The 12,087-nt window shown below is 40.7% G+C and overlaps 1 protein-coding gene across 8 annotated transcripts in view; it reads right to left on the bottom strand.

The window, feature by feature from the left end:
* Nucleotides 1-3,689, bottom strand: part of LOC100645822 (protein dead ringer homolog) — a 137,325-nt gene extending 133,636 nt beyond the window's left edge. For 2 of the 8 annotated variants that reach the window (XM_012318325.3, XM_012318320.3), the window contains exon 1: nucleotides 2,329-3,687. In XM_012318325.3, coding sequence (XP_012173715.1) covers nucleotides 2,329-2,433 — 105 coding nt within the window. In that variant the 5' untranslated portion in view covers nucleotides 2,434-3,687. Of the gene's footprint in view, nucleotides 1-2,328 lie in introns of all 8 variants that reach the window. The other 6 variants (XM_012318313.3, XM_012318297.3, XM_012318316.3 and 3 more) reach the window with 6 other exon arrangements.
* Nucleotides 3,690-12,087: the final 8,398 nt, after the last annotated feature.

Raw genomic sequence — 12,087 nt, 5'->3', positions numbered from 1 at the left:
TTACGTAAAATTTGTTAAATATACGAGGCATAGCAGGGGTCGTGCGTATCGATGAACGTATTTTTAGAACGGACATATTGCAAAGATCGAAAATACGGTGCTTCCTGGATCTCGTTGGCTGATCCACGATGGCGGGGAGTGGAAACGTTCGGATACTTCGCTACGGGTTATTATTATTCCAAAGTATTGTAATGGGGCCGGCATTGCAAGTAGGGAAGCGTGTAAAAGATGTGGAAAAGAATAGACGATAAAAGAAAGGATAAAAATATCAACGCACACGAGAATATTTTACTGCAGGAAATAACCGAGAGATTGAAATTGACAATAACCATTGAGATTCGTGACTGGAGAGACGGCCATCATTTATATTGTATTTCTATGAGTGTAAATTGCAATCTACGGAACGTTTTTACGAAAGGTCGGTTATTGCTTCGTAATTTATTGATATTATTCGTCCGTTTGTGTCTGCAATCAAAAATTTTCCTTTAAAGCAGAGCGAATTTTACTATATATATACATATATATATATGTATGTATGTATGTATATAATATAATAATATATAATATATATATACTAAATAAGTAAATATATATAAAGATATCATCGATATGTATGTATATGTATATATATATATGCATATATGTATATGTATATATATATATGCATATATGTATGTGTATATATATATATATACATATATATATACATACATATCGGTGATGTCTTTAGTAGAAAAATAAATACCTATTTATCCGACATTTATGATGAATGACATCACTGGTGAGATAGAATAGGAGCACAGTCATTAAAAATTAATTTCTGTTTGCTATGAAATCATCTCACAATAGATTACGAACTTTAATGACGTCACTATTTAAGCATTAATGGCGCATAAAGTTGTTCGATGTAAAGTACTTAAATACATTAATGAGACATAAAGTCTGGGACACTGCAGATATCCGGACATAAAAGTAATAAATCTCTTTGGATTTCATAAACGCCCTCTACAACTTATATCTTATCTTTGGAATTACAGTTTATGAAGAGAAATTATCCTGTAAGGACAAAGTTCAACAGTCATTTCACATGAGCAATGAATTCCGTACATCGTATGAAAATTCATTATACGTATCTATAATAAATGGTATACAGGATTTAAGATATAATGGCAATGGAAATTGAAGATGGAAAGAGAAGCGAAAGTTAAAGCTTGAGGACACTATCGTGAAAGGGTTGCCGTTGAAAATTAAGTCGACTATGGACAAACGTGCCAACAATAACAGTGCTAATTCCGCTGCGAAAACGACCGAGGTGCTTTTTTATTTGATATAGCTTTATCTTTCCTCCACCAAGGATATCGTTATTCTTAGAACGCTTGTGAACTCGGTCGTATAAGAATTTCGCGATATCGACGATCCATAACAATATCGTCGAAATTATTCAACCTTCGGTAGTATGTTGGTACTACCTTTACGATATTCTAAAGAAGATTTCAAAATACGCAAGAATTATCACGCCTAGCATTTACGAAGCATTAAATTCATCGAAGTTTCTAGGACGATCACGTTATAAACAAGTCGAATGTGACTTTTATATCAGGATAGGCACGTGCATAAAACTCGTAGCTGAGATACATAAAAAACGCTTACGAAGCCGCAAAGGCGGTCGGTCTGGCATTGTTTGTAAACCATGCTGCCCTTCTGGCACATTGTAGCATTTCGCTGTATTTTCAGTGATGTGTATCGTAAATACGTAAATACACGGCCGTTCTCTATTGTCAGCCAATTTTATCCATCGACCAATCGAAAATTCGTGACAACAGGATACGACGCAATTCTGTCCGAGTTAAATTACATTTTTTACGTTCAATGATAGAATTAACAAATTTTCGATGCTATTGTTAGTTACAGTTTACAATCATTGTTTCCTTTTTTATGTCTGTACGAATATACGAATATCGAGACAGGAGTCTGTCGATCGAGTATCGACTTTTTGTGAAACTACCATTTAGAAACATAGAGAGGCAAGCCACGTGATTATCGATAACCGAGGCATTCAGAGCAAAGGTAATGGACTAAACCACATTTGTATGCATTAATTTATTCCAATGAACTATATTAATTATAGAAAATCAATCGTTACAACGAATATTTTATATTCGTATCTACCTTAGATAGCGGATTCACTCGTTTTATTGAATATTAGGATTAATTCATTTTTGTTCACAATGCGTTGATCATTAATCCATATTTTTTTATATATACATCCAATTTCTTGTACGGAGAAAAAAATACAATGGAATATAAATAAAAAATGAAAAAACTCACCAATGGACTATCAGGCGTACGTTGGTGATGGGTAATAGGTATGTTGACCACCGCTACCCCTCCTCCAGGGTTTCCCATGTCCTGATATTCGTCGCTCATTTCCATCGCGTAGGATGGCAACGGTTCTCTGTTCTTCACCCGAATTTTGACTGTTTTACCGCAACGCGGTCTTCCACGACACGAATGACACAACCGCAGCGAAACGCTGCCAAACTACAAAGAAAAGAGGAGGAACCGATGGTTCGCTCTCGTTTATCACCGTTTACGAAAGAAACGAGATCACGGCGTGAAACGAGTCGCGCGCACGATCGCAAGTATAATTTTTATCCTCGATACACACCAATCGCACGTGACGCGAAACAAACGAATTAATATCGGCTCCGTCGGTAAGTGTCACGTTACCGGTGAAAAGTAACAGAGTTCGAAGTACGTCTCACCGACACCGCGAAGAAACACTGTAATCGAAACAACGCGAATACGTGTTCGTGCCTTTGGTTGATACGTTTGTATAGTGCAACGAAACGTTCGTTGTTCTTACACAAAAATTCACAATACTAACCAATTCCAATTTTCGGTGGAAAATAACCACGATCGATGTCGTCTTAGTAGATTGTGGGTGTTCCTGTATCAACGTCGTAAATTTGTTCTGTCACTAAAGTAAAAGAAACACACGCGCCGCGCTGATGGCTGACATGCGCGCGAGCTTTCTATCGCAAACGTCCAAGTCGTCTCGCAACCGATACACAACACACTACACAGTGAAGAAAAAAAAAGTGGAAAGTTTACGAGGGAAGAGCGCGCACGCGTACACTTCGCCTACGTGCTGCCCAATGTTGTGTGAGGTGCACTGGTAACGTGCACACTCTGCGTTACCAAAAGGGACTATGCTCTAAGGAAGAAGGATGAAAGGACAGGTCGGGAAGAGGAGGAGGGAGAAGGAGAAGATTCGTAACGGGGTTTGGAGGGGTAAAGTCAGGGAAAAGGAACAGGACACGCGGTAAGCGGGTACATTCGCAAGACTCCACGAACGTGACAAAGACAGACTATGACTGGTACCGATTTCGCGACTACACAGGGAACTCGCCATCGGCGTTGTTCCGCATCGTAGCAGCCAAACGTAGTCGAGAACGACTACGATTCGGAACGAGTCTTGTAAATATAACAGAGAAAAAATTACAGCAAGCTCACCGATCAGATGACGGTACGCGAAGAAATGGGACGAAAACGGACCGGCAAACGATGACCCGGAGAAACGGTGGAACTGCCGAACACAGAGCTGACGCGCGCACACTCGCGTCCCCTTGCGATCTGACGCCGGGATATTCCGTCGTGTTCGCGATCCCCTCTACTATTCCACGCCTTGGTACAGGCTTCGAACGTTCGCTGGCGGAAAGAACGAACGGGCAGGCGAAATAGTATCCAGTGGGCGGAGGCCTGGGACGCCAACGCCGTCTTCTGGCAGGGCATATCAGGCTGTGGTAGGCGGTAGACCGATGGGTTACGCCCGGTATCGACACCTCCCTCTTTTCCCTCATCTCTCTACCCTCTTCTTCTCTCGTATATCTTTCAGTCGTTCTTTCTTTGCTTCCTTCCCTCTCTTTATGCTCCTCTTCGCGCACCCTGTCGGATAACGACCCCTATGCGGCGAACTCGCGGATGACGGAGATTTTCGGTGCGGTTGCGCGAGTTTCCCTGAGCGTTTTCACTTCCGTTTCATCTCGGTCACTTGACCCTGAAATATTCAATGCATATTCTTTGCGTAAAAATTTAACAGTCTGCAATAAATCTACCGATACAATGATTTTCTGCAAAACTTTCTGACGAGAAATTCAATTATCAAGCAGAGTGCTGTTACCGTGGTCGATAACCATCGTCAGCCATGTCCACGTTCCGGTTAACGTCTATATTTTTCTCCATTTTCCTGCACGCTCGTTAACTCGTGTGCTGTCCCGAGCGGTCAAGGGTTCGATGGAAACGGCCGAGTCCATTCCCGATCCCCCTTGAATTTTCATACTCGTATCATGTTCCATCGAAAATATGGCTGCGTAAGGTCCCTGCTAATTGACCATGATTGCAACGATCTTATTCGCGATACTACGCGAAAAATTTCAGTCACGAGACCTACCTTCTCCCTTTATTAGGCAGCAGATCGTGTTCCGTGATAAAAACGATGTTTCCGCAGAAAATTGTAGACTATTATTTATCTGACTACGAAAGAGTCGTGATTTGGTTTGAGTTTCCGAGGATTCGTATCGCGGAATATAAATGAATACGTAATCTCGAAAACATGGCCGTTGGACTGTGAATGTATTTTGTAGGTGAAATCGACCGTGAACGCAGCAACATTATACTGATCTAACTGTTCATTTGTAAACGATCCCTTTTGTCTATACACGCGCGGGCTTTCGTTTACACCCAAATATCTGAGTATAATGAACGAAATACAATGAACGTCAAAGTACTATTCGTTTTTATTTTCCAAAAAAGTACAGTCATATGATTTCACATAGAGATTTTATTATTATTATTATTATTAAATTTTATTTCTTAAGTATCTACTTTGTTGTATATTTCTTTTTCAGAATCTTATATTTATACAAAATTAAATATTCAGTTTTTCAATCAAGTTCTTCGATTACAGGTTCGATTATAAACGTCGGTTGATATTCGCCAACATGGACGGAACATTAGAAAAACACGAAGCCTGGCATCTGGATGTCGTATAAAATTGTTCCCACGAGCAACATGCGGCTTGTATATATATATATATAATTGGCAAGACATAGCGTTGTAAACAGACAAGAGTATCGCAAGTGTCTTCCTTCGTAGTACACGAAGTATGTAAGTGCCGTAGTAAACCATGCGGGACATCGGTGATCGCGCAGGACGAGATCGAAGAGTACACAAGCAACGAAAAGAAAGAAAAGAAGAAACGAGAAAATGCAATCCATGCACTTACCGATAAGTGGTAAAATTTAGTATTAAACTTTAGATCCATTTGTCAATCAGTTAACATACCGATTGTTCGATCTCGTTAATTATATGACGAAATTATCACGGTTCGTTTTAGTAGATACCTACCATACCTATTCGTTAATTTTTCTTCTATAAACCGACTGTGATTACTAACTACTCTTATTTAAGTAATTAATTTTTCTCACTTCCTTCGTAGTATAAACATTAAGGATACGTATGTTAATACGTATTCGAATCTAAGAAATTACAATATTTTCTTACAACGATAAAAAAGAAGTTCAAGGAAAGAATAGAATACGAAATGGCGTAAACGGAAGAGATCGAAAATTCTAGAAAATTCTAGAAAATTCTGGCCGCTACGATTTTCTCCGGCGTGCAACGTCTGCGCGGAACATGCACCCTCTTTAACTCTCCGCGCCCCGTTTCGCTCTCCTTTCCTCTTTGTTCCTCTACGTGGTTCGTCCTTCTTTCTCCACCGTGTATAGTTTCAAGTCCTACAGCTTCTCCTCTTTCATTTTCGCCTCGTTCCCCAGGCTTCTGCCGGTTTCTCCCGCGCGTTTGTACGCCATCTGCATGCGCTCCGCGTCACATATACAGACAAGATGGCGTATACGCTGTTCGTAGTACAAATTGCAGGTAATTGCAGCCCGCGGAGAGGGCTCTCCTCCTCCGCCAACGAGACGAGCAACGAAAGGGAGAAGGGCTGGTCGAAGTGGAGAGCGTGTGAAACTGCGAATTTTATGATTTACAAACGTGATCCTTTATAAGGGTATATGGATCTACGCGAGGAACGAAGCGAACCGCAGTTAAGAACCGCCCCTGTGACCTCGCGGACCAACCGCGAGATAATTGCACGCCACGGACGATGTACGATTTACTCGTACGATTTGCGATTCCGCTCGGTTAGTCGAGTCGAGGAAATATCGGCTGACCGAAGAGAAATTTGATTCTTCCTTATCGCTACTTTAACCATTCCGATATATCAGTTTATTCGGAACGTAAATATCTCATGGTCCTTTGAGAAGTTATCTACTAGATAAACGTATCTACGTGAAAACGGAAAAAATGTAATTTGGATTAGAAACCGTTAGAGCGGTATTAAGAATCATCGCAAACGTTTATACGTTTATACATAAGTCAAAGGTACAACAATTTATCGTAGAAGAATTTATATAATGCGTAAAAATATATAAAATATTATGGCTATTTAGTAGCGAAAATAAGTCTCTGTGCATAAATCAGTATATACGTATCGTGACTCATCGCACTAACTCCTATAACCAAGCAAACAAAACCGAAGAAATCCAATGAGTTTGGAGCGGTACATTATTTTATTCTCAGCGTTTATTCTACTTACGTCATTTATTTGTATAACGCAAAGCAGTAAATAAAATAAAATTCGTGCGAGTTTTCCACCAAACGTATTGAGTAGATCGCATCTATGATCAAGCATGTGGATCACCTTTTCCTTTAATTACGAATTTGATTGCGAATAGAAATATTTTAAAGGCAAGAATCGCAAAGTGAAGACATCGAAAAATCAGCTGATCTCCATTCGTCCTTCGCACAACAAGTGAAAACCCATCGGTCATTTAATTTCCGAGTCGCTAGGTAGTCATTGTCCGTTACAGTATTTCTTGGAAGGCCATCCGACCTGCCGAAGGACTCCTTTGACTAGGACCTCCGTAACGTTGCTCATTTCAATTTAACCGTTACGATTTTCAAAATTTAATGGGAAATCCTTTCTAACTGAAATAAAGCTCAAGTTTAAACTGATAAACTCATATCTAATCTTTAACATCTTTATGCTTGCTTAGGATAATGATAATCGTTCAGCTATAAATTAAATATACAACGCTTTATTTTTAATTTACTTTATTTCCATTGATAGCAACTATTTGCTTGTACTGCATTTTTTCGTTGTTTACGCCAACGCATCTTCCTAGTTGGTAAAGATATTTCGAATTTGTTCAGAATAAGGAAGAATTATTATCAATGTCCGCGTATTATTACCAGCTTGGCTGTTACGCCATAGAAGAACGTTGATAGTTTTTAAAACATAACAGCTATTATCGAAGAAAATCATGTTATAAAATAATAATAAGTAGATATTACGGGTGAAATTTCATCTTGATATATTTTTGGTTTGTTTTAGAAATCAATAAAATGAATTTCCAGTCTGCATTTATCTGCAGATAAAAGTAACCAGAATGGAAAGCGTAACAATAGAAGTGACGTTAATAGATAGATTAGAAAATGTTCCTATTATTGCAAGATGATGATTCACATTTGTATAGAATGAGATTTCATCTATGGTATCTTTTAAGGGTCTAAAGGTTTTCTCTGTTTGCTGAAACAAGAGCAAAGTTGGACTATAAAAAATCGTGAATTGCTTCGGGGTTAGATACTCGTTTCATTCGAACCACGAGCGTCATTATGTCGCAGGAGACGAGTATAATTTATTCGTCATACGTAATACGCGCACGTGTTTCCCTACGCATCCGCCCGTATGCCCGACCATAATCAAAAAATTGTGGGAAATTCCAAACGAAAGCGAGAGTACCTGTTTCTATCGTAATAAAGAATTTCCAAGTACAATACCAAAAGATATGAAGAACCCTAATCCATTAGTCTTGACGATTATCCTTTCTAAGTATTTGTAAGTAGACAGTTTTATGGTATTTCGGATCGAGAATTGATTAGGCTGTAAATTCTGTTCGAGTTATTATCAAGTCCCCTATAAGCAGTTTATCGGACTTAAATGCGTTTCATTTTTGGTTGGCAACAAGAACGTCATGCGAGAACCGTTCGTGTCGATGATTTTGAAATACTTAAATCTCAGACTTTTGAAAAACTGATCAGCTTCTAAAATTTTTCGAAACGATTATTGAATCAGAGTTACAAAGTTTATCGAACCTAGATTCCTGCGAAGTAAGGAGCACAGAAGAAGTAAGAAGAACAGGAAGTAAGAAGCGGGTAGATTTTTATCGATCTTTCGATCGTAACGTTAAGTCATGACTATATAGAAAGGAACTATATAGAACCTTTGAAACGAGGAGACATAGCGGAGGAAGTTTCGTAGAAGCAAATATACAACTGCCAAAGGAAATGATATTTGAAAAATCTAAATTTTAAAACTGTTCTATGAGAAAGGCGAAACACGTGGCTTATCGCGTTCTTCTCATCTTTATAATCTTCTCGGTCTTCATATTTGAGTTTTCCATAGATAGACCACAGCGCAAATATACTACGCGAGTAATCGTGATCCGTTCGGAATAACGTGCAAGTCCGGGAATATTCGCGGCCCCTGACACAGGAAGGATGTTTGAGAAGCCGCGCCTCGGGCGCCTCGGGACATTCTCTCGTTTCTTGGCACCTTCGATTGACAATTCTCAGGCCTGCGCCTAGCCACGAGGTCCAACTATTTGTTCTTTCGTTCTTCGTTCTACCATCGCAAATCTTGCACGTTTCTCTTCTTTCTCTGTACGCCTCGTGAACTTTTCTTTCCCCATTCGCTCTTCTATTTCTGTCTCTCTTCAACGTATAATATGTAGACGCGTTGTCGTCGACACAGGGACGTACGCACACTAACGCTACTGCGCAAGGATGTACCGAGAACCTAAGTTAACTATTACTGGGCCTGGTTGGGCTTTTATAGCCCATCTGGGTGGCATGCATACCAACTCCATCTTGTTAGCCACGATTAAATATTGATGCAAGAACGGATACGCAGACTGGAATGGTACTCTGTTCGTGGAATCGGATCGCGGGAATCTAGGCCGGTAATATTCAATTACTGGAGACCATTGGCCTTTTTTTCGTCAACGATGAATCATTGCAACGATGAATTGCTGTCGCCCAGTTTCGTTCATAGTTTGCGACAGTCGTAGGTACGTTTTCACGTTCAAGAGACGTCGATTGGACAGTGGATATCACGTTGCGCTGACTTACCAAAGAAATCGCAAAACCGTACTTGGAACGCACAACCGATCATTAGAATAATGTAAATGATCCGGCTCTATTATACGTTCCGTGGCGGCTGATTTCGTTTGTCGACTTCCTGGAACGCGGATCAATTCATCGATCGTTGGTTCACTCGCCTATAGACGATCCTTCCGTCCTTCTCTTCTTTTAGCAAAGTTCCACGGTCGATCACGTTCGTTTGGCGTCAACTCGACGATCGAGAAGGAAGTCGCGTCTAGCATCGAAACGCACGCTGACGAGCGCGAACGTGCGATGCCAGACGCGAAACCGATTCAACGGTTTCTCTCCGCTAATTTGCTGTTCGCCGGTGCGTGTCCATTATTGTGCAAATCGACGAGCAGATTGCGGCAAAAGGTTGACAATGGGGGGATCGTCGCGTAAGTGTTCGTGGTCCCTACGGGGTGTTGAACCACCCCATCGTTAGCGTGCCGAATCAACCGGAAATTCCAGCTTTCGTCGCTTCCGTATTCACTGGCCGGGAAGAAAGACAAGATGCGCGTACGAGAGAGGAACGAAGAGGAGAGGCGAGAACGTTTGTCGATGGATCGGGAGGTTGAGCGAGAAAACCTGCGGAGGAATTAACCAAGGTGAGATAATGCCCCGTCGAACGTCTCTTGGCTCATCCTTCTCTCGTGTGTGAACGATTGTCATGAAAATATTCGTTTATTATCGAGCAAATAAGGCAGCTTGCTACTGTATTACCTGTGTTTCCAGATAATTAGAGATCCACGGCTGTCGAAGACTGGCCGAAGACGCCACCTGGTCTTTCTCTATGCTAATACCTCACGTTCCCCCTTTCCATTTTTGTCGAACTCCTTCGGTCGGCGCTAATCCCCTACCTTTCAGAGAGATTTATCGTAGACGAGAAACTCGAACAATGCCCCTACTTGTAAAACGAATTTGGAAACACTGCAACAATAAAACCTTGCAAGGTGCTGCATAATCCGTTCATCAAACACATTAAGAAGGACGAATTTCCGAGAACTAACGATGTTGTTAACGGCACTAACGTTGTGTCTATCCGAACAGGTGTTAATCGTTTCCGAAGACGTTTGTCGATTATCGAAGCGTTCTCGCCGGCAAGTGCTCAGTGTCGCCATCTCGTCCGTGATTTTAGCGATCGAACAATCCCATGCGTTTCACGTAGCATCGTTTTACACGGTATGCACGACTATTACAACGGGGCAAATGATGACCCACGCAACGAAGTTTCGGGCGCGTAACATGAGAGGAATGGTCGAACGAGGGGGTGGGGGGCGGAGGCGGTGGCTCGGAAGACGGAGAAAGATTGCCCTAAAACGAGACAACCGTGAGTAGATCGCTTTTAGGATCATTAATTATCCTAGGAAGCGCGAGAACGTGCAGGATACTGTGTGCCGCGCGACCAACCGGCCAGCAGGGGCAGGGACGAAAGGGATGCCGAGGATGACGACGAGGGAGCAGAATGGAGAGCAAAGGAGACGGCGAATGTCGCCACTGCAAACCGAAATTACCGTCGAAGATTAATGATCGCGAGCTTTATTACAGGTATTTATAGCCATGTAAACCGTGTATAACCATGTATAACCATCCTAAAATCCAAAGCGTAGTTAACGTTACGCCAATGGTGACAATATCGAAGGGTCATCGGAACATTGAGAAAATTTATTGACTTTCCCTAAAATTCTATACAAGGTTTCTTAAGTAATAGAATTTTCCGAAATCTTGGGCGAATACCTGGATGGATATTGGCGAAGAATCGTAGCTGCGTACAGAAACTATTTGAACATATAACACAAGAAAATTTTACGTATATATTGTGTACGTCGTACGAAATATTTTTAAGTTTCATTAGCTATATCGCAATACGATTATCGTGATTGTATTGGCAACGTTTTAAACCAGTCTGAAAAAAAAACAGCAAAAAATGTATATATATGAAAGTTCCGTGTAAATACGTATTATAAAAAGTTTGTTGTATTCTTTCAGGTCGAGGATCATAACAAAGAGCAAACTTATATGTACCTTAATTAGCGTTACTACCAATCCAGCCGTAATATCTGATACCAGACTTTTGGATTTTGCAATTATTGAAACCACGTTTTCATCGATTTAAATATAATACGATAGCATTGCCGTTATGGACGATGTACTACTTACTGGAAAATATTATGTTCGAATATTATACGGTATTTGGATCATAGCTGTTCGGACAAGGGGGGGGGGGGAGATTCTATTGTCAATAACAGCAATACTTTTTTCCCTTTGAAACATGCACATATATCGTTAGCGATCATGTGCAATGTATTTTTTATTTCTTCGATGTATCTCTCTCTTTGATCGATCGAGTGAATTCCGATTATAGGAATTTAGTACGAGACGAAGCAAAATACGAGATAATTAAAAAGTTCAAACGTGGGACGGAATTAGCAAAAGCACACACTGCGAGAAATACGACAATAACGACGACTTTATACAAATAGAAACAGCGAACGAAAGTGGTAATGGAAACATGTCCTTTCTCGCCGAAGAGGGCACACGTTAGTGGCATTCGAAAAAGAGCTTCGATGATTCGAAATACAAAGCGGAACGTAACTCTATGCGGTTACTAACGTTGAAAAAATTATGTTACTTAGCGGGTGAAGAGTCATTGCATCCACGAATATTTTAAGAATCTGTCGATGAATCTTAAGCCGTTTTTGAAGAAATGAAATTTCACATAGACGAATTTCTTAAAACGAGAAAGATCGTCTCGACGTCCGGTCTCTCGGCGATCGTCTCGGCGACGATATTTCAACAGCCCCCCGTCGACGATATACC

This window comes from Bombus terrestris, chromosome 2 (assembly GCF_910591885.1).
Source record: "Bombus terrestris chromosome 2, iyBomTerr1.2, whole genome shotgun sequence".
NCBI lineage: Eukaryota > Metazoa > Arthropoda > Insecta > Hymenoptera > Apidae > Bombus > Bombus terrestris.
Note: the sequence above shows the minus strand (reverse complement) of the source record. Positions and strands in the feature narration are given on the sequence as shown.